The 22,606-nt window shown below is 41.2% G+C and overlaps 1 protein-coding gene across 1 annotated transcript; it reads left to right on the top strand.

Annotated features, from left to right (window-relative positions):
* Positions 1-206: 206 nt before the first annotated feature.
* Positions 207-15,699, top strand: gtpbp3 (GTP binding protein 3, mitochondrial). The gene is made up of 9 exons (XM_076278404.1): positions 207-626; positions 730-986; positions 1,253-1,339; positions 7,368-7,570; positions 8,979-9,051; positions 11,051-11,194; positions 13,052-13,217; positions 14,316-14,618; positions 15,257-15,699. The coding sequence occupies exons 1-9, from the start codon at positions 589-591 to the stop codon at positions 15,486-15,488; spliced, it is 1,503 nt and encodes a 500-aa protein (XP_076134519.1). The 5' UTR covers positions 207-588; the 3' UTR covers positions 15,489-15,699.
* The last annotated feature ends 6,907 nt before the right edge of the window (positions 15,700-22,606 follow it).

The raw sequence follows: 22,606 nt of genomic DNA, 5'->3' as shown, positions 1-22,606 counted from the left end.
GGGAAGGTTATATGATTAGCCTATAAGGAAAACATTCGTGTAGGAACTCTGAGAAGTAATTGCGTCAACACGGAAATAATTTAGTGGTACTCAATGGGAGGGTCGTGCAGTGACTGACAGGACGCATGAGCAGTAAGCAATGATGGTGCTTTCAGACTTCGATTCCACTGACCAATTACATAGCCAAGCGCCAGAGGCTCTAGCGATGGAGCATATTCACTTATGTCTTTTAAAAAAGAAACGGTGTGGACAAATTGGTGGAACAGATTCCCTCATGTGCACTTGTCAGCGCTACATTGTAATGGCATACTGGAATGTTGTCTTACAGCATGTGAAAATGTATCTGTACTAGGCTACTGTATCGAGCGGTACCCATAGACTGTAAAAAAGTTATTCACTTGGTTGGTAATTTAGGAGGTTGGTTGTGTCACACGACCTGAGTGATGTTTTGCATATGATTCGTATGGTATGGTGCCGTAACTATTATCATTGGGCTACAGTACAATGTGAAGTTGTCCAAAGTGTCTGCTAAATTTTAATTTGAAAAAGTAGCATAGGCTAGGCTACGGCGTTGGCGGAATAGGAGAGATGAGGAGGGCATCTACCTTCCTTGCCAAAATTGTAAGGTTTGTTATGTCTTTTACTTGTAAGATCAGGGAGGGCGTTAAACACTTCGGGTAGGGTAGCTGTATCAATCATATATAATTCTCCATATGTCACCTAAACCAGATACTGCACCATCACAAGATGTAGGCCTATCAACGGCGGTCCAGACAGTGGCGAGACCATCTTTGCCTTGTCTTCAGGACAGGGCAAATGTGGAGTGGCAGTGATCCGGGTCAGTGGACCAGCCTCGATCCTAGCTCTCCGCAGTCTGACTGGTCCGAGTCAGAGTTTTCCGACCCCACGTAAAGCTCTGCTGCGTCACATCATACATCCCCACTCTGAGGAAATACTCGACCGTGGACTGGTCTTTTGGTTCCCTGGTGAGTTGGTCCACTTTGTTGTCTGTTGAATAGACTCACTAACTTACATCATGATTGATAAACAATTGATGCTAATGTAGCCAACTTGTGGAGGATGAAACCACTCTTTGGGTCTTAGGCCAAATCTGGCATCAAGTCCCTGTAGAAAAAAAATATGTTGTTAAAAAGCAGCTGATGCATGTTCCTATTCTTCCATTAACTTAAACAATCTATGTAGGCCTATGGTGAAATTGTTCCTGTATTTACATTTTTGCTCTTAATTGCAGGTCCTCATAGCTTTACAGGGGAAGACAGTGCAGAGTTCCACATACATGGGGGTCCAGCTGTGATCAGCGGAGTCCTGGGGGCACTAGGTAAAGTATCACATGACTGAGGGGTTATAGGCTACACAACAGAGCAAGGCCGTAGTCATGATGTCAACATTGGGAGGGACCAAATCTGTGGTGGGGTCTGAGGGACCCCAAACAGAATTTCAGTACATTTCCTACCATGCAAACATTTTTATTAAAAATCACAAACAAGTCATTAGTTAAGTCAGTCAATTAGGGTATTCCAAACTTTTGACGGACATAGGCATGGTATGGATGGATTATGACCCCTGGGCACAGATCCTGCCCCCCCCCCCCCCTCCTCCAGATAGAGGGGTCCTGAGGCATTCTCCCACGGAATATTTTAAAAAAAAATTAAAAATGACCCTTTAAATGAGTTTTGTGAAAAGATAAGGGTGGAGACGAAGCAACTTCACACAGAGGCTTGGGCTTCAGGGACCCCTGAGCTCTTGGGCCCAGTAAGCCCATTCAGTAATCCATCCCTGGACCTGTGGTATGACTCCATTTGTCTTACAAATGTATACTTTAAAAGAAATTACCTCTATAATACATAATTACATATATTAACCTCTATATTACACATAATGTGGTTCTTTGACTTATTACTAAGCCAACACCTGAAGATTTTTTTAACTAAGGCTTAGACTCATAGGTTTGGACCTATAGCCTAATAAGATTTTGTCTTTTAATTTAGATTTTATTATGCTGGCGGCTAATCACACAATTTTAGCATATTGAAAGGGACATGATTCAGGAATAGGCTACTAAGACAGACCCCTCTTCTGTCCTCACCTCATGTTACCTCCTGCATTATAGACTGGCTTCTGACAGAAATTACGTTTTGTGCCAACATGTAGAAACACCAGGCCTACTACAGCCTTTAATTGGTGAATGGAGGTGCAAATTCCTTTCTTTGGTTATTGTCCGTGATTCACATTAACTGTTGGCTATCACTGCCAGTGTGTTGTACACGTTTTTTCCAACTTGTGTGCCGTCGCCACATTTGATTCCTACGTTTTGCCTGCATGGATGCGCAATTGAGTGTGCATCTAAATAATAAGTGCGTAATTTCTGGCATTACTACTAGCATATGAATGCATCATTTATGTTGAAAGACGTGAAAGAAATGAAGGACACAGGCTTGCACAAATTCATAATTTAAAATAAAATGTTTCACTTTCATTGCGAGAATAGGCTACAATATGGAAAATGTTTCAAAGTTCCTTTTGAGTCTGATCGGCCCAAAAAATGTATGGGATTTCCTTAGCCTGTGCTACACCTTTCCAACAAGTTTTGTGAAAACTGTAACGGTAGCTTTTGCGATATTGTTGACAGCCCTACCTCACCGCAGTAGGGTGCAGTAAATGGAAGCTTTTGATAGCGCATGCCACTAACGAAAAACGGAAAACCACCAGGACAAACCACTCAGGGGTGTAGGCTACTCTGGAACCATCACTACTTGGTCACAAATGTGTGCGTTATTTACGTTTGATTACATTTCAGATGCGCGTTGGTTTCCTGTAGGCCTTGTATAGCGCTTTTTTCTTTCTTTATTTTTCTATGTCCGTATATTGGGTGGGGACATTTTGGTCATATTTGAATATTGGGGGGGACACGCCCCCCTCAATGTCTATGGTGACTACGGCCCTGCAACAGCGTTCCAAGTGATACTGGATGATACAGCAGGGTGCTGAAAACTGTGCTGCCATGCCAGTTTTTATCCTCTAGAGGGCAGTATACCCTTGGTCTTTATTCAGCCCTTTTATGGTTCAGAAGGGAGTGGGTTCTTGCTTAGCAGTTAACAACTCAGTGTCTCTTTCTCTCTGCCTCTCTTACACCCAATTATATTTTTGCTGGTATGTTTAAGGGCTCAGTATAGTCCAAGGAATGTTTCAAACATTGCTATTGGTTTTGTATCATGTTATTCGTTGGGTTACAGCCCCTTTGAATTCAGCACAACAGTTTGTTGCCACTATCAGATACTGGTTAAAGGTTGGGCACCACAGTGAGCTCCCTGTTGGCTACTAACTAAGCTGGAATGTTTGTAGGTCCCATCTGGGTGTCAAATGAAGAGGATAAAGCTCATCAAATACATGAGTTGACCATCAGTGCTGAATGACTGTACAGTAAATGCTTCTAGTGACAGTCCACAGTGTTCCTCATCATAGCAGTGGAAGGAAATATAGAGACAGACCTGTTTGGAAATCACTATTGGTGATCACTATTCTGTATGCCTTTTATCAGTTGACAGTCATTTATTACCAAATGTATATTGCTCCACTGGGTGGAGCAATATACATTTGAATGGATCATTTTTGGCTTTGGTGCAAAATAATGGGAATTACTGTGAGACTGTAATGAAGTGTTCACCATGCTTCCCAGTTTAATAATAGCAGTGTTGAAACTTTTAGGTCTTCCTTAAAGGTGTAGTCAGTGATCGTATGCGATTTCAAGCCCATAACAATTTTTGCCACATTCAGCAATCATCTCCTCACGACCACTAGCTCCCCATTCTGTGAGTACACTGTAAAAAGAACCCGGTCTCTGTATGCAGCCCAGGCTCCAAAAGCTGGAAACAAACAAAGTATGCAGCCTGTCCACCAAACAAAAAATGAAACCCTGCATGGAGTCTTGGGGTATACTTAAGGAAGGGGTGAGCTGACTCTCTGGTGTGTTTCATTTGGTCCTTGATTAAAACATAATGTACGTTGTTTTGGACAAAAGCATCTGCTAATAAATATATACATAAACGTAAACATACGCAACTTCCTGCACAATCGCTGACTGAACATTTAAGCAAGTCAGGAAAGGGACTTACATGGAGAACACATAGTGGCCATATCATAAGTCTATGAAACAAGGAAGTCATTGGACATCTTTGTGTAGATAGTGTTAGAGAATGTCTAATAAGGGGAGAACCACCACTCTCGGAAAACATCCGGTTTCTGAACTGGTTGCAGTTCCTGTTCTGGTTCCACGTGAGGGCGCTCACTAATAAGTGCAGAATGAATGGAGGTCTATGGAGCTGTACCCCTCAAAATCCACTTTTCTCGTGATAACATTTTTTGCCCAGAAATTTGAATGTTGCATTCGAAAGAGGGGGCAGAGAAAATACACACCTGTGAGTATTATATTTTTTGAGTCACTTATTTGTTCTAAAAAACCTTTCAAATGCATCTGACGTCATTCATTAGCTGAAAGCTAGTGTGTTGTGGGCAACAACGACCCAACCTGTAGGAAATTGAAAGGTCGTAAGTATTCGTTTATTCGACTTTTGACCTATAATCCATATTGAGCTTGCAGAAACCACAATCAAATCTTACATTTTTCAACGACAACCAGGTGAAAGTGACAAATTTAGCCATCTAGCTCCATAGACCCCCATTGTTTTTGCACTTATTCGTGATCGCCCCAAGCGGAACTGCGAAAGATTGCAGGTACAATGGAGTTAATAGGAAGTGACCCGGCTCTCCGTAAACGGGCTCTGATATTGTCTATGCTGTGCTAGCTTTTAATTGCAATATATCACTTTGTAATTGTAATTTCACTCATGTGTTTTCTGTTGCCTACTGATGGAATACAGTTGATTCTGAAGTGTCTGCTTTGTCAGTGGACCAGCGATTTCATTTCTGTGATATCAGTCTTACAGTCATGGATGTCCAGTATAGCCCTCCTGCATCCTGCTGGGTTTTTAAGCAATGTGCAATAGGCACTAGTCAAACCCAGCTGTAACACTCATCATGACCATTTTATGCAAGAGTTTCACCCTGTCTCTAATCCTGGCCTTGTTTCAGGAATGGGAACTGCCTCCTGTCCCTGTTAGGATGTATACAATTAAGCAAATGGGCCAGAGTGAAACTAACACACGTTAGATACACCAAAATGTCTCCTATATTTTTTACATGGAAAGGTGAACTTCAACCTTTGGTGAAGTTGAATGCATCCCCCAGCAGATACATACGTCCCATCAAACCAGTTCTTAAACTGAATTGTTTTTCTATCATGTTTTTCTTCATGCCCATCATGTGCAGTCCTTAACATTGACCCACTGAGGTGTAATGCCACATTACATATTTCTGTGAAGTCATAACCAGAAACTGCATACCCTCTGTCTAGTAGGCCTAGTTGTTTGTATTTCTCCAAGTGTAATAGAATCCTCCCTTGATAACTGTGTGAGGGATGTGTTTTCCTTGCCTGCCGAAGCTCACAGTAGATATGTTCTTGAATGTTTGTGTAAGGGGTTACAGCGGTGTTTTGCAGGATGACCATGGCTATGGCTTTCCTGTATGTAGGGGCATCTCTGAGTGGTCCCATGATGAGATATCTGGAAATATCCAGCCTTTCATCTTTACTCAACAGAAATATAAAGGCAGCACATTAGTTTCCACTCCCATTTTTCATGAGTTAAAGTAGACGATCCAAGACTTATTCTCTGCACACAAAACATGTATTTGTTCACAAACTTGGTCAGATCTGTAGTCGTGAGAACTTCATCTTTACATTCAGTTCACAACCAACAAGTCTGTTGGGCAGTCCTTCAGTCAGCCTGCCAGTTGCACGCCCCCCCAGAGCCTGAAATCAGTGACATTATTTTGTGTGATAAAAGTGCACACTTTAGTGACCAGTCCCAGGCACATCTGAGCAACATGCTTTTTCATCATAGTTTTTCATCAGCTTTTTGATATGTCACAGCTGTCAGGAGGATGGATTACCGTGACAAAAGTGAAGTGCTCACTGACACAGATTTTAACAAATGTGTGAACAAAATTAGAGAGAGCTAAGCTTTTTGTGTACATAGACGTAATCTTTATATCCTTTACTTCAAACAGTGAAAAAGTGTACACTATTTGGTGTTTCACTATTGAACACATGCGCTGTTCCTGGAACTCCTGATTTGTCCATGTGCAAGTGCACATCATCATCATCAACAACAACAACAACAACAACAATAGTGGCCAGAAAACATGTCCCTTGACACCCAAAGGAAACTCTCCCTCACTGGTGTCTAATTAAGTGAGTTCTAATATGGTCTTTGTATCTACCTTTTTCCATGAGGAGAGAAATAAGTGGAGGGTAGAGCAAGGTAGAATCCGGCAGTCCTCATAAAAATAACAAACCCCAGTTCCAGGTAATGCAGTTTTCCCAGAAACGGGCAAACAAAGGGGGTTATTTTTGCCCACATAATCCTCATCACTTTGCTTCTCTGGGCAGTTTACTGAGAAACGCCCAAGCAAAGGGGAAGTTATTTGTGTTTATGTTTATGAACTCTTTCTCCACATAACCTCACAAAGGAGGTGGATAGTGGGAAAACAAAATTTCACTTTGTTCTGACCAAGTCCTATATTCTTAATAATTTCCATACATCAACAAAAGTAAATGACTGAATAATAACTGGACATCCAATATGCATATTTACAATGTCTTCATAATTTACACCTGAAATATTATTTATGAACAAAAATATTGTTTATTTTATAATATTAATAAAATATGTGTAATTTACAATATTACATTTGTAAAATTTTATAAGTATTGTTTATTTTTGTTTTCTTAAACAAGTGGCCACCCAGGTCACAGGCATGACAAACACAATAGCAAGAGTTCAGACCATGCCAGAGGCTCGTGCATTTTATTGCTTCCCTCTGGCCCCTGATGTCAGATGTCAAATTGTTTTATCAGTCACAGCAAAGTTTTTTCCATCTTGGTTATCAATTTGTTTACTGTTCACTAGTCGTATTACACACATGAATAACCTGCAATGACCAGTGACCAACATTTACAGTCCTGTGTTTCTTTAACGGAATAATTGTTGGAAAATCAAGTTTAGTTGCTTAATTTATCTGATTGGGTTTGTGGTAACATTAGTCCAACAAATATAATGTTTGTATCATTCATCTCAGCACCATATCAAATATCTAATAAATCTAGGAACTATACAAACTTTTGTATACTTTTGTTTATAAACTGTACAGGTTTTTGAGTAATTTTAGCTGTAACTTTGTAGCCACATTTACGGTATATAACTGCCTCCATGGCACTGTTCGTCTGTCAGGGAGTCTGCCCAGCCTGCGCCCAGCGGAGGCAGGAGAATTCACACGGCGGGCCTTCCACGCGGGCAAGCTGGACCTGACGGAGGTGGAGGGGCTAGGGGACCTGATCCATGCCGAGACCGAGGCCCAGAGGAGGCAGGCCCTGAGACAGATGGCTGGAGACCTGGGCCGCCTGTACCACGACTGGAGCCATCGTCTCACCCGGGTACACACACTCAAACTTTATCTCCCGGGATACACCCTGTGTTTGAGTAGTCCTCTTGAAGGGTTAGGACCCAGTTATGTTTCAGGGCTGCCTGACAGATCATTCAACTTCACTGATAAGGGTTGAGGTGGCAAGTGGAGTTTTTTTATAATGTATTTTTTATGTAATGTATCAAAACTTAGTATCATCTTTCTGAGGTGTTGTAAAACACTCAAAAAGGTAAGAGCAGGGTTTACAGTGCTGTGCCACCAATTGTATCGGCAAAATACATCAGTGAACAAGTTAGCAAGTTTTCCACAGTGCTGTCTGTGCTGTTGTTATTGTTATTAGTTGGCGCGCTAGAGTTTACATGAAAATATCTTTAAATAGTTCATTTACGGTATGTGTCTATTCAAATAAAGTGTTGCCTAACATGTATTTTTTCCATTGGCCCCAATTAACCTCATGGTAAACAGGAACACAGGAAGCTTGTTGGCATCAGTATCGATGTCATAAGTTGTGCCAGAAGGAGATTTTTTTGCCAGACTGGAAGTGAGAAAATAACACCTGTTACTCAACATAGCTAATATAGCAAGACAAAGCATTTTTTCTTTTGTAGGATTATGTTAGAGTCAAACAATTCTTACTGGGCAGATTAAGATTATTTTCATATATTTCTGTTTGAATGGCATAGAACACATGTGAGCTGTCATGAATTTGGGTATTTCTTTACTAGTTGTTTGTGCAACGGACCTATCTCTGCTTTCATACTAGCATTCATCAGCCCATGTGCTATCAGGGAGCTGAACCCCCGACCTTGGCAAAGCTTGCGGAGCATTATTGTCCGCCATACTCACCGGATTCAGTGGGCAAGGTGTGTCATCACCCATCATCCCAGCTATTGTTGTGGCTATGAGTGTGATGGACAGTCTCAGGAGCCGCTCGGTGGCGCGGAGAGCAGAGATCAGGAGAGGGGATATCCTGCGCTGGGTGAGTGCCAGCCCAGCTCTGGCACATCCAAAGCCCACGGGGTCCTAAGACTCGAGAAGATCGTGTTCATTTTCAGCAGCCTGTGTTTACACTTGGGGCGAGAAAGAGAGAGAGACAATGAGCGTGAGAAGAGAGAGAGAGAATCTTGAGACGATGAGACAAATTTAGACTTTTCCGCAGGAAAGATCTCTTTTACAAAAGCAAGCGCTATCTTGGACCAGCGGTTCTCTCTATGAACATTTTTGGGTCAAAAGCTCACACAAGTCTAGGCACCTTGGCTTGATGTAGTCACAATAAACAATGGAATCTGCTTAGTGAAAAAGACTTCTGACATGTTTGAAGTTGCCAACTTGGCTTAGTTATTGACATAGAACATTATTGTTTCCCAAACAGACCATAATATGTGTGTTGAACTTATCTTTGTGTTCTTTGTGCCTAGTGTTTGGCCCATGTGGAAGCGTTCATTGACTTCAGTGAGGATGAGCTCATTGAGGACGGGGTCTTAAATCAAGGTAAGTGTCTCCATGGCTGGAAAAACAACAGGGCAGCTGACTGGAGGAGTCTTTCTTTCCCAGGGGATCAGGAGCCTCGCCATTTCCTGTTTGCATGGGACATGAGCAAGCCAGTGTGACTATGAAGCTTGAGTGTGTTTGTGTGTGTGTGTATGGGACGGTGTGGGGTGGTGGTATATGGGAGGTTAGAGGGGAGATGGTGGAGGAGGGAGATAGAGATCAAACTACTGAAAGGACAGTTTCCTCGAGGAAGCACGGAGAAAAAAGGGCCATGGGGGAGACGTCAGGCATTCGTCTTGGCTTCAAAGCCGAGGGCCCGCTAGCCTGTGTGTGTGTGTGTGTGTGTGTGTGTGTGTGTGTGTGTGTGTGTGTGTGTGTGTGTGTGTGTGTGTGTGTGTGTGTGTGTGTGTGTGTGTGTGTGTGTGTGTGTGTGTGTGTGTGTGTGTGTGTGTGTGTGTGTGTGTGTGTGTGTGTGTGTGTGTGAGTGAGTGTGAGAGAATGAATGTGTGTGTGTGAGAGAGAGAGAGAGAACGTGTGTGTGTGTCTGTCTCTGTCTCTGTGTGTGTGTGTGTGAGAGAGAGAGTGTGTGTGTGTGTGTGTCTGTATGTGTCTGTGTGTGTGTGCAGGAATCCGCTGTCAGCAGCTGCGTCTTCACAGAGCTCTGCCACCATGGTTTACAGCCGGCGGTGTCGTCAGTTGACTTTTTTCCTCCTCCCTCACCCCTCTTTTTCCTATCACTTTTTGTTTTTGTTGTTTTTTTGGTTCTATGTTGTTCCTTTTGTTGGACTCCCAGTACCTTCAGGATTGGTTTTCTCTGGAGAACGTGATGCCTGTGTTCCTGGGGAGGTTTGTCACTTTCCTGCCTTTGTATTGAGGGCCAAGCAGAGGACACGTACTCCCCCACTGAGAATTATTTACCAACACAACCCAAGGCAACTAGCCATACCGATAAAGGTGATTTGGGTGTGGCGTTGAAAGAGTGACACCATTTCCATGAGAACTGTTTTTCTTGGGGGAGTTCCAGGAATTTTACATGATGTGCAGGAGGTTCCCAAAGTGGGGAAGCCAAGTGGCTGATTGAAGCTCTGGGAGATGCTGAACACTAGCTCCTAGCCAACACAGGGAAGGGTCACCAGTGCCTAATTTGTGTATTGTTCACTATGAGCAGTTTTAAAATCTGTAGCTGCGTTTCCATTACAGCTTTGTACAAATGATATTTGTCGAAATTCGACAAAGCACAATTGTGAATGTTTGGTGTCTCCATTAAATCAGGGGTTTCCAACTGATTATGAACCAGGGACCATCATTCTGACTAAGGAGGCAACCCCAGGACCACCACTGTATAAAAATACTGATTCCCCACATTAAAACTACATTACTGAATCCATGATCAGGGACCACCAGCAAATATTAAATATGAGTTTTATCTTCCTACGATAGTCATTTTAGATAAATGTGACAGCGGATCTCCCAAAAAGTTTGGACAGGATATCTTCAATTGCATCCAACAAAACCATGGAAGCTGAATTAAGGGGGTTCATAATGTAAAGCGAGGAAAAATATCAAAAGCTAAACACACACATACATACAGTGACAACGTGTGACACTTCTGGAAGGACATATAGTCCACATTTAACATCATAAATGCTTACATTTTGTTACTGCTTGGAGTACACTTGCACCGATGTCTTCACCTCGAACCAATTCTAAATATAATCCTGTCTCATTAGACCACACAAATGTGTTTAGTGTCATGTGACTCACCTAAGTGCAAAAAATATGTTTCCATTTCATTTTTGCTAAATACAGTAGTGCTATTTCAATACGTATGAAAATCCACCTCATGCAAGCGTAAAAACTTTTTTTATGTTTTAATTTTTTTTACATACAATATTCACATGTTTCAATTTGTAAAACATGCACTGTGTATGTTCACCAGTCCCTGATTTTGACTCCTTCCCTCTTCTCTCCTCCTCTCGTCCATCTCTCATGTGTCCAGTGGATGAGTCCTTGTCTCAGCTGTTGCGGGAGATTGAGGAGCACCTGAGTGACGAGCGCAAAGGAGAACGCCTACGCAGTGGCGTGCAGGTGGTGATCGCCGGGGCAACCAACGCAGGCAAGAGCAGCCTGCTCAACCTGCTGTGTAAGGACCAACACGATTCTCTATCTTACCGGCTATGCAGATGGTACTCATCTCAGTACGCCACTCTCCTGCAGACAGTAGGCTTAATGACTCATGACATAGTTTGCAGTGACAATGAATATCATTTCCGAGCATTTTTCCAAAGAATTCTTTTGGAAAATTTCTGTTTCTATATATTTCTAGAGAAGGTAAGGCACAATGTCCCCAGACGTCCCGTTATCATCATGACTAAGTGCCATTGTCTGAGCTGCATACTCAGTGCTGTCTTGAAGTCTTCAATAATTTGTTTCCTTTAAACTAAGCATTTACATGAAGTATGTGATACAGTATGCCGATTGAAACGCATTCCACTCAGATAGCTAGGTGGCTACCAGGCTCAAAATGTACCTTTAATTGCAAACAGAAAATCTAGCTAGCATCATGTCATTACATGCTTCCATTTCCAAAGGAATGAAGGCTGTTTATACCATCTTAATGTCATGCTTATCATTGTTAATATTGTTATAGTATTTGGCTATATTTGAATGGAGCTGGCAAAAGATCATTATGATAACCGTGTAGACACATTGTTCTTTAAGTCCACCATTTATAAATGAGTTAAACAGCATCAAATTAGTAGTATTTCTTAAGAAATGTATATTTTAAAACAAAACACTGTGGGCACTGTGCATCAGTACTTGATCAACTGAGCTTCCTCTGATCTACTCCAGCACTTAATGTAAAGTAAAGTAATGCAAAATGATGCCAAATTAGAGCATCTGCCTTCAAATGTTCAAGAAAGCTTTATTGTCATTCCTACATTGTCATGTAGGAGCGAAATGTAGTACACAGGTCCCGGTTGATTAAACAAAGCAAAGCCCCTTCAATTGTAAATAGTAAAAATAGTAAAACAATTAAAAAATATGGGTAAAGCAAATGCATCATCCTATCTAAAAATCTATTGTAGAAATTGTACTTCTATTGATAATATAAAAGCAAACCCTCTGTTATTGATTGATGGATTGAGTGTAGAAGTAATTCTACTGGGGTCAACTAAAATGTCATTAGCTAAAACACATTCTCAGACTTTTTTCTAAGTACAGTGTACAAAGTGTACAAAGAAACAACATTCTATTGTGCTGTCATTCTGTGCATTGAAATGGACTTCAGTGGCGTAGTCAGGAGGAAGTAGCTTTCCACTGGAGAACCTGGCCAGATCTACCATGCCAGGGGAAACCCACTCACAGTGTGGGGGATGAGGGATGGTCTGTTCCCCTCCTGCAATCCATTCTCTTATTTATGCCTCAGTGCTGGTGTCAGATCACTGTTTAAAGACTCACATCCTGTGGTAATGTGGTGGCACGCATATCAACTATTCAGAGCGGTTCCTTGGTTCAAGTGCTTCCTATCTTAATAATGGGGGTATTTATCAGTGCTAAGATAAAATCCAGTAATGTTTCCTTCTAACATCCGTCTTATGACCGTCTGAAGACGTATGTAGATAGTCAGTGTGAATAGAGACCCTTGACAGTGGACACTGGATTGTTTTTGTCTTCATGCATTCTTAAATAGTTGGCAAGATTAGCCACGGTGCTGCTAAGGATTTAGTCTCTGGTCAGTGCTTTTACAGTTTATTCTCATGTCAACTATGTGACAATGGTGTAAGGCTTTGATTACCAGTGTTACTGTAAAAGGGTGGAGTGACACTTGATGATTACAGAAGGAGAAAATTGACTGAATTGTCTCTGAAAAGCTAAGATTATTTGAATTCTTTACTTCAAAATACACTGTTTAAACGACATAACTCAAACAGCTCCACCAGTTGTGAAGAAGACTTGAATTCATTACGATTGTGTGAACCCATATGTCCCTGTTCAGGCCAGCGCCCTGCAGCCATCGTGTCTCCAGTGGCCGGGACCACCAGAGACGTAGTGGAGACGTGTGTGGACATTGGCGGGTTTCCTGTCTTGCTCAGTGACACTGCGGGCTTAAGAGACACTGTGGATAGTGTGGAGAGAGAGGGGGTGCGGCGGGCCCGCGAGAGGCAAGCACAACTACATTTGCTTGTCATACCACTTACACAACCAATGTAAACATATCGTGTTATAACTCAGTGATATAACAGTGTCATATTAACAGTACCAGTATTTGTCATAACAACATGTTTTAATTCATATGACTGCTTAGTAGCATGTGACATAATCTGTTATGACATACTTAATGTTAGCCATTGTAATTATTCACAATATTAGTAAAATGAAGCTGTGATATCCTTGAGTGACTGCATGACATCTGCCATGCTATTTTTTTATGACATCAGGAATTGACAGAGGGTCCAAGTTAAGTGATATGTACTACAGACTTTTGTTTAAACTAATTTACAACACAGAGACATGTAGCACAGTGCGAGGTTCTTATCAGTACTCCCATGGAAGTGTTGGTCTGGCATCTCTAGTGTTGTGACCTCATTCCATTCCGATCACCTATGAATTTCAAGAGCCACAAACAAGGCTATTAGAATCTGGAACATTTTAAGTAAACAGTCTGAAGGGTTTCATTTTTGTTGTGTCAATTACAGTACATGAGAGAGTGCGAGAACAGTACTGCGTGTTCTACATGTATGTAAGGAAGTTATCCATAACACTCACTTAATATTGTCTTCCTCTTGCCGCCGTTATGCATACTAAGTATAGTCCTTATACATTTGGGTGGTGACAAAATGGACAGATATAAATATCCATCACAAATACTTGGCTTGCATATGCTGGCACCTACTACGCCCATGGTGTTGTGTAACAGACATTAAAGGGGCGCCATTTGACACCTCTTGACTTTGACAGGCATGGCCTTCTACCAGTTTGTTCTGACCGATGCCTCCCATTGTTTATCTTTGGGTTGTACATCAACAGGAGAAGCTGCGTCTTGTCATGCATTCTGGAGAGAGGGGGGAGCCCCCCACTTGGACATTTAGGAAGTGCGCATAGTCCTTCATGACAGACGAGGGGGTGGGGGTGAAGAGGGAGGGCTACGTAGTTTGAGGCTAAGTGTGTCTGGGAGACTGACCCCACAGAGGAAGGAGGTATGAACCCCTGGCATCCGCTACTGTCATGTCCCCCCCATGCCCCTCTCCCCCACCCCGCAGGGTGCAGCAGGCCGACCTGGCACTGGTGGTGGTGGACTCCTCGCAGCTTCCTCGTGACCCCCGGCACATCGTGGCCCACCTCGATGGGCAGCTTGGCGAGGTTCTGTCTGGCCAGCAGGCCTCCCAGCTTTCCTGCCTCCTGGTGCTCAACAAGAGCGACCTCCTGTCGAAGGAGCAGTGCCGGAGCATCCAGAGCGCCCTGAGGGAGAGCAGTGACCTGCCCCCCGCCTGCCTCCTGTCCTGCCACACCAACGGGGGGGTGAACGGGTTTCTATCCGCCCTAAAGAACGCCGTGCAGATTTTGTGAGTATTTCACCAACATACTCTACATGATAATAGTAATAATAATACTAACACAAAACTAAAGCCCCACTTTGAATTAATTTTGGATAAAATTCGCTATAAAAAGTTTAGTTTTGGTGATACTATTCTGATTTATTTCACCACTGCTATTTTATTTGTATTGGCTACATTTTTATAGTCTTCAGTTACTTGACACCTTTGGACCAAAGTTCTCTGTATTTCCAGAGATGAGTCTGTGATGAGTCTTATTAGAGTCGTACAAAATAACTTTTTTCATAACTAGCAGAAGGCAACTTTTCCACAATCTGAATCCATGTCTTTAGATTTATTTACACCTTCAGAGATTGTTACGGCTGGATACCTTTATATTATTGATAATGTATTATCATTAATATAATGATTTAATTTGGATAAATACATCCATTTAGAACATGTAGAAACATGTAGAAAATTGCCTGCATTGTCTGGTTCTAGGTCTGATCTGGGTGTGTGTGTATGCATATAACTGTATGTGTGTGTGTGTCAGAGAAAAATAACTTCTTGTCATGTTCAGTTTTTGCTGTTGCTTAGACTGGTATGATAACAGGGAACTTCCTCACATTCCTCTTCCTTTCCTGTGTGCTGCTTCGGTGTGTCAGGTGCGGGGATCCCCTGACCGGCGGGCCGAGCCTGACCCAGGCCAGGCACCGTGCCCACTTGATGGAATGTGTACGCTCCCTGACCCAGTACCGCCAGTACCGGGACGTGGACCTGGCCCTGGCGGCCGAGGGCGTCCGCTTGGCCCTCATCGGCCTGGGCCGCATCACTGGCAGGGTGGGGGCCGAGGAAATTCTGGACATTATTTTCAGGGACTTCTGCATTGGGAAGTGACCCAGCTGTTACAGCAGAGTTGAAACAGTGACTGTGTGTGTGTGTGTGTGTGTGTGTGTGTGTGTGTGTGTGTGTGTGTGTGTGTGTGTGTGTGTGTGTGTGTGTGTGTGTGTGTGTGTTGTATGCACATGTGTGTATACTTCATTTTTGTAATATATTCAGTTTCATTATTATTCAAGATAAACTGGAAATAAAAAATAAGAGAAACCAATGCATGTTTTCTCTGTGGGAATGAGGGCATCTTCAGCCTCCCCTTACTGTCCACTTGTTCCCCTGCCAATCAGTTAAGCAACCAAGTTAGCAACTTTGTTGGTTGCAATGCAATTACTCATTGCCAACCAACTACGGTAAGTTGCAAGTATGGTTTTGGGAAACGCACCCCAGGTTGCTATGTCAGTATTTATGTCTCTCTTGTGAACTCCTCACCCCTCTTTCCTTGTGTGGCCACCCGTAGCACAGATTCACTTCCACACGTTAAAAGCTCAGCCCTCTCAGCATTTTCCACCTTCTAGTTTGCCTTTCCTTGACCCCTCGGAAGCAACCCAAACAAAGCTGCAAAGCTCATAATCAACTTTATTGCTTTGAAGCAGTTCATGACGCCGAGGAAGAATTGGCAGCGCAATGGCACTGATTATGAATCTGGTTTGTTTTTTGTAGAAGAACATTTCTACATGAGTACAGTCCCCTCCACAATTATTGGCCCCCCTGTATTTCCTTTGTAAAACCTCACTTTTGCCAATGAAAGTTCTCTTAGTTTTCTCTAAAATGTCATACATTTAAAGAATACAAATCAGTGACATTTTGAGCATTTATCTTTACAGAATAGCTACGGATCGGGGAACTGAGATAATCATGGCAGGAACTTGATATAACAATATAACAATACAGGTTGGAGGTCGACCTTCTGACCACGTGGTGCAAGGACAACAACCTCCTGCTCAACGTCAGCAAGACCAAGGAGATTGTTGTTGACTTCCGGAGAGGTCACACCCAACACCTGCCACTGACCATCGACGGTGCTGTGGTGGAGAGAGTGAGCAGCACCAAATTCCTGGGGGTGCACATCAGTGAAGACCTCTCCTGGACCACCAACACTGCATCTCTGGCGAAGAAAGCTCAGCGCCACCTCTACTTCCTGCGGAAACTCAGGCGAGCAAGTGCTCCACCAGCCATCATGACCACATTCTACCGAGGCACCATTGAGAGCATCCTCTCCAGCTGTATCGCTGTGTGGGGCGGAAGCTGCACTAAATACAACAGGAAAGCCCTGCAGCGCATAGTGAACACAGCTGGAAGGATTATTGGTGCTTCACTCCCCTCCCTGAAGGACATTTACACCACCCACCTCACCCGCAAGGCGACCACAATTGTGAGTGATGCAAGTCACCCCGCTCACAATTTGTTTGATCTACTGCCCTCTGGGAAGAGGTACAGAAGCCTGCGCTCCCGCACCACCAGACTCACCAACAGCTTCATACACCAGGCTGTTAGGATGCTGAACTTTCTCCCCCCTCCACCCTCAGCTACATAACATCCTGGACTTTGGACCCACAATGGCTGCCTTGCACTACTCCACTTGTACACTTGCACACTTTGCAACTTGTTGTTGTCCTGTTGTCCTGAAAACTTCTCACTTTGTCACTTCTGCTCTTACATAACTTGCACCACTATGCCACTTGCTTACTTAGGTCAAACAGAACTACCTCAGCCATTTATTGGCCTGACTTTGCACTATTATATTGACTGTCTATGCGCAATTTCAACCCAATTTTGCTGCTCTTATTTCTTCATTGTATGTGCCTTCTTATTTACTCATTTATTGTTTACTTGAATGTTATGTTTGTCTGTGGACTTATGTCTTGTCTTCACCGTGGGATAGTGAGAAACGTAATTTCGATCTCTTTGTATGTCTGGGCATGTGAAGAAATTGACAATAAAGCAGACTTTGAGTTTGACTTTGATTTTATGTTAGTAAACCATTTTTGCATTGATCTGTACATGTTGTGGATAATTGACCACCTGGATGATTCAATCATGACCCACTTTTTGTGTCTTAGCAGAGGCATCCAGATTTTGATATAAATTAATAAAATGACATGATACCATGAACTCTAATGAGGATCCCACAGCCTTTATATTAAAAACAGCCCCAGGACATCACAGAACCACCCAAGGGGCAAATTTTCCCAATGCGACAGGGTGGACAATCATTTCAGGAACACACCAAAACTCATCTTTTAACTATTTTATCACCAAATTATTAATGCACTTAGGTGGAGTAATATCTTGTTTATCAAAACAATAAATGTATAGCAAAAATGAATTCATGATTTTACTATTTTACTAGCCTGACTCTATTCAGGCTATTTTACTAGCCTGATTCTATTCAGAATTTGAGTCTGTAATCTGAGCATTGGGACGTGATTATGGGGCATGTTTCAACCGAGGGGGGGAAATGCCTCTGTATACAATTGCATAACCTATCAGACCTATATAGCCTACTGTGAATCCTGTAGTGAGAACGGCTGGGCCAGCAGATCCTTCTTCTCGACAATTGTTGTTTTCTGTTAGTTTTTTAAGTCATTGGGCTGTCAATAGGCTATCTAGTAGGCTACAACAACCATGATCGCAACATAAACATCTAGTGACAAGCGTTTTGCTGTGAACAAAATCAACCGAAGCTCGCTCAGGTCACGTGAATGAATAGGCACCGTTGCTCATTTATCCATCATTGTATAAAGCCGCCCGGGCGATTAGATTGGTCCACACAATTCTAAAGTTTTCATAGAGGCTTGTCAATGGAGCAAGTCCAGACCGAATTTCCTGACCTCAAATTCTGTGGGCAATGTTAAATTCAGACTGGCTTCCAGGCTTCCAATATTTTACTCACTTTGAACTTTTATGCAAAGTGTTGGGATATGGCAGAATAGCCTGCATCCTCTTATATAAAACTGAAAAAATGCATGTAAAATGGCCAAGATACTTAGACCAATGAGACTTTCATTTCATCATTTATATGTTGACATGGTAGAGTTACTAATGTCCAGTTCACCAATTACCATCCAGCGATAATGACCTGTATGTGTTTCTATTAAAATATTAATTTCTTTATGAGGATTGTTTTCTTCTTGTTAAATGTATCGATATATTTCCCCTCTTTTTACTCCTCTTTACCAGGGGTGAAATATGAATATGAAGGTCACTGTATGTCATGACATGTATATAGTTTTTTAAGTTATTGGGCTGTCAATAGGCTATCTAGGCTACAACAACCATGATAGCAACATAAACATCTAGTGACAAGCGTTTTGCTGTGAACAAAATCAACCGAAGCGCGCTCAGGTCATGTGAATGAATAAATATGAAGGTCACTGTATGTCATGACATGTATAATGAAATACAAAGTATGAGAAGCGCTTTAACTTGCTCAACATGTGCATGTACGCCAGCTGTTTCTATTGTCTATTGATTTACATGCTTTAAAACATGCTTCTAGCACTTACATGAGCAGGTCAATGAAACAATTGAATTACAGAGTGAACTGGGTAAAAATAAAGAAAAAAAACATTTATTTCATTCAGAGGCTTTATCAGTTTGTGTTGGTTTCAGGCACATAAGACAGTTAGTGTGAGATTTAAATGGTTGGAATAAATGCCTAAAATGTAGACATGTTGATGCAGGGCATTGTATGCAACAAACTTTTTGTAGATTGAGGGTTGAAATTCAACACAGACAAATTATGATTAACATTTGTGTAAAACTAGACATAGATTAGTCGACATTTTGCATAACTGAACAGTATTGTATATGCTTGATCTTTATGTTACATTTAGGTTATACATTAAAGGTTATACATAAAGGCAAAAGCAGACATGCTCATCTCTTAAAGGGAGTCCCTCTCTGTGGGCGAGTTAGAAACAGACTTGTAAATAAAGGAGAAAACCTTGAGACACTGATGATGGTCTATAGGGACAAAATGCATTAATTTGCGAAGACATGATAAAATAGTCTCAATAAGAGTATACACTTGAAAGTGTGGTTTTCTCCTTCAGAATTATACAGTTTACACAGACCTAACATGTCCTCATTGTGAAACTATGTTGTATGATATCACATTACATGTCTAGATACATGATGAAAATGATCCAAGGCGGGTGGCCCACACGTTTTTGAGTTTCTATTTTGGCCATAACAATACAAAGACTGCTTCAGGATGTGGGGTAACACTTTCTATGAGGGTTGTATTTATAACGCCTTATGAATGCATTCATAATGTTTTATAAGGTGTCTATAAAGCATTGTAATGCTCATTATTACCATCTATATGTATTCACAAGTCGTCATAACCAACTTCATGATGCATTATGACAGCTAATTATGAATGATTATAATTTTAATCTGAATAATGCATTATAAATATGTCAAGATCTGCCTACTCACTTATATGCATCATAACTACTTTGCTTTGCTAAATGCGTATAGTTTCAGAAAGAGTTTTGACTTATACTGAAGTCCTATATATCTATAGCTATAAGTATATGTAATAAAGTTATAACATCTCCCTATAGCAATTATAAACAGCTATGCAATATCATAAGTGTTATTTTCAGCTCTAAGTAAAGTGACAAGAATATGACCCTATTATCCTACAATAAAAATGAGAGCCTGGACAGTAAAGACAAAAGGAATGCATTTAGTCCACTTTATTTTCATTTAAACCAAAGGTCTATTTTGATTTGAACGATCTTTCATAATGACCCATAGATTTCAGTGGCATTGTGAGTTTTATTCCAATAATAACCACCACCACAAAATATAGGACCGTGTCGTGCCATTTTTTTGGCCTGTCTCATTGTGTTTGTGTAATGTGCTCAGATCTTTGATAATCAGTCTGATTATGTGTGTTAGTTTAAATGAAAATAAAGTGAACTTAAAATCATTCCTTTTTGTCTTTACTGTCCAGGCTCTCATTTCATTGTACCTCATATTTGTTTATAATAACCTTATATCTATTTATAACAACACCTCATTTGCTCTACTTTACCTAAAGCTGACAAATAACACCTATGACATTAACATAGTAATTTATAATATTGTGCATATGGGGTAAAGATGCTAGACTCGGTACTTAGTTCATTGCACCCTTTAATTACTCAGTGAACTTATATCTGTCAATAATGTCATATTCTTGTCACTTTACTTAGAGCTGACAAATAACACTTATGATATTGCATAGCTGTTTATAATTATGTGCTGTACGGAGATGTATAAATTATTATAACTTTATTACATATACTTATTACTATAGATATATATAGGACTACAGTAAAAGTCAAAACTCTTTATGCATCACTATACGCATTTAACAAAGCAACGTAGTTATGATGCATCATGAAACTGACAAGTGATCAGGCAGATCTTGACACATTTATAATGCATTATTCAGATTAAAATTATAATCATTCATAATTAGCTTTCATAATGCATCATGAAGTTGGTTATGACGACTTGTGAATACATATAGATGGTAATAATGAGCATTACAATGCTTTATAGACACCTTATAAAACATTATGAATGCATTCATAGGGCGTTATAAATACAACCTTCATAGAAAGTGTTACCGAGTTGGTAATCTGTGTCCGGATTTGACAGACAGATGATTATAGGGTTTTGATTGGACACCATTCAGTGCCCTTCCTGCAACAGTTAGCACTGTGCCAAGAAGGCAAGAAAAGAAGCTTTGTATAGGCAAGATTTCAGGTAGAACTTTTCTCAGAAACAAACAGAGAAAAAATTGCTACTGGATAGTGATTTGTACTGTGAGTTACAGAGTTCGCACCCGGGAGTCCCCACCACCACCATATCTATCCCAGCAGTCTAGCAGCGTGACAGCCCACGGGTAAAAAAATGAATGATGTTTAAACAAAGGATATCCTGAGAACAGGAGAGGAGCCTCCCGCACCTGACGGCCGTTTATCAAGCGTCGACCAGAATCACCAGAGGCCTCCTGCTTCGCCTCACATCCCCCCATGGGGAAGCCAGAGGAGACGGATGAGATGATCACTTGTGCAAATTAAAATGTACTCATAGGTGGTTTGAGGCAAACACTACTTTGATATGAAGTGCAAACCTGAATGAATAATTTTACTTTCTTCAAATTATAGTACATATGTACACAATGCCATGAATATGTTTGGTCACTGTCTGGAATGTAAAGCAAATAATGTAATGAATGAATTTACAGTTATTATACAGTGTAATGAAAATCATCAAAATCGATAGTGTATATTCATGCAAGTTGTTGATCTATTCCAGACATTGTTGACCATTCTACAATGTTATAACAGACCCATAAATAAGCCTAGTGTCTTTTTTCAACTCGATGGCATTCTTTCAGTGCAGTTGTGGAAAGATTGATGGAGAAAAGTTATGTAAGGGTAGAATTTACAGTATGTTTAACCTATGGGCCATGCAGTGTAAGTTTATGTATGTGACAGTCTGTCTAACAGCCTCTTCTTTCCGCATTTTTTTGGTAGAAATTTGTGGAAATACAAATTTTAGTGCATAAGCAATATCAGTTTTAACATTACAGAACCATTGATCCTGCATAGGCTTGAATGTTGTGTGATGCACCACCATGCTTTTAGCCCCTTAAACACTTCCAGAGTACAGTAGTTTAATGTATCCACTTACACTAGTTTTATCAGAAAATGTCGACGTTCACAATTAGTACATGTTCAAAATCCAACTCAGAGTATAAGGGCTGGATTTGTGCCATGTATTTCCACTATAATCATTCAGTGCGATTTTCTGCTGTCCTTCAAAATTATTTACAGATGATGAATTTTAATGGAATAGAATTACATGCAAGTCACACTATATACAATCATGTTTGGCAGTAGAAGTATATTTCACCACTTCAGATACAGATGGCACATAGCCTTCAGTGGTGTGGTGTAGAGAAGATGAGTGAAATAGATTAGCCTTGACCACCCAGAGGAATCTGCTCATCCAAGATATGAAATGGGCATGATATCGAGTACTGTATCTGCATTTTATCAGGGAAGAATGTTTCAGCTTTATCTTTCTCTCTCACTCACCCCATGCACAAACCT

Source organism: Alosa pseudoharengus, unplaced genomic scaffold (genome assembly GCF_046254945.1).
Source record: "Alosa pseudoharengus isolate Yale_2024_CS ecotype anadromous, Long Island Sound unplaced genomic scaffold, YU_APseudo_1.1 YU_APseudo_1.1_scf_11, whole genome shotgun sequence".
Classification (NCBI taxonomy): Eukaryota; Metazoa; Chordata; class Actinopteri; order Clupeiformes; family Clupeidae; genus Alosa; species Alosa pseudoharengus.
Note: the sequence above shows the minus strand (reverse complement) of the source record. Positions and strands in the feature narration are given on the sequence as shown.

Coding starts and splice junctions, on each gene's coding strand:
- gtpbp3 (XM_076278404.1), top strand. CDS start 589: ATGAGGAGGGCATCTACCTTCCTTGCCAAAATTGTAAG. Junction 987..1,252: donor ACTGGTCTTTTGGTTCCCTG/GTGAGTTGGTCC, acceptor TCTTAATTGCAG/GTCCTCATAGCTTTACAGGG. Junction 9,052..11,050: donor GGACGGGGTCTTAAATCAAG/GTAAGTGTCTCC, acceptor TCATGTGTCCAG/TGGATGAGTCCTTGTCTCAG.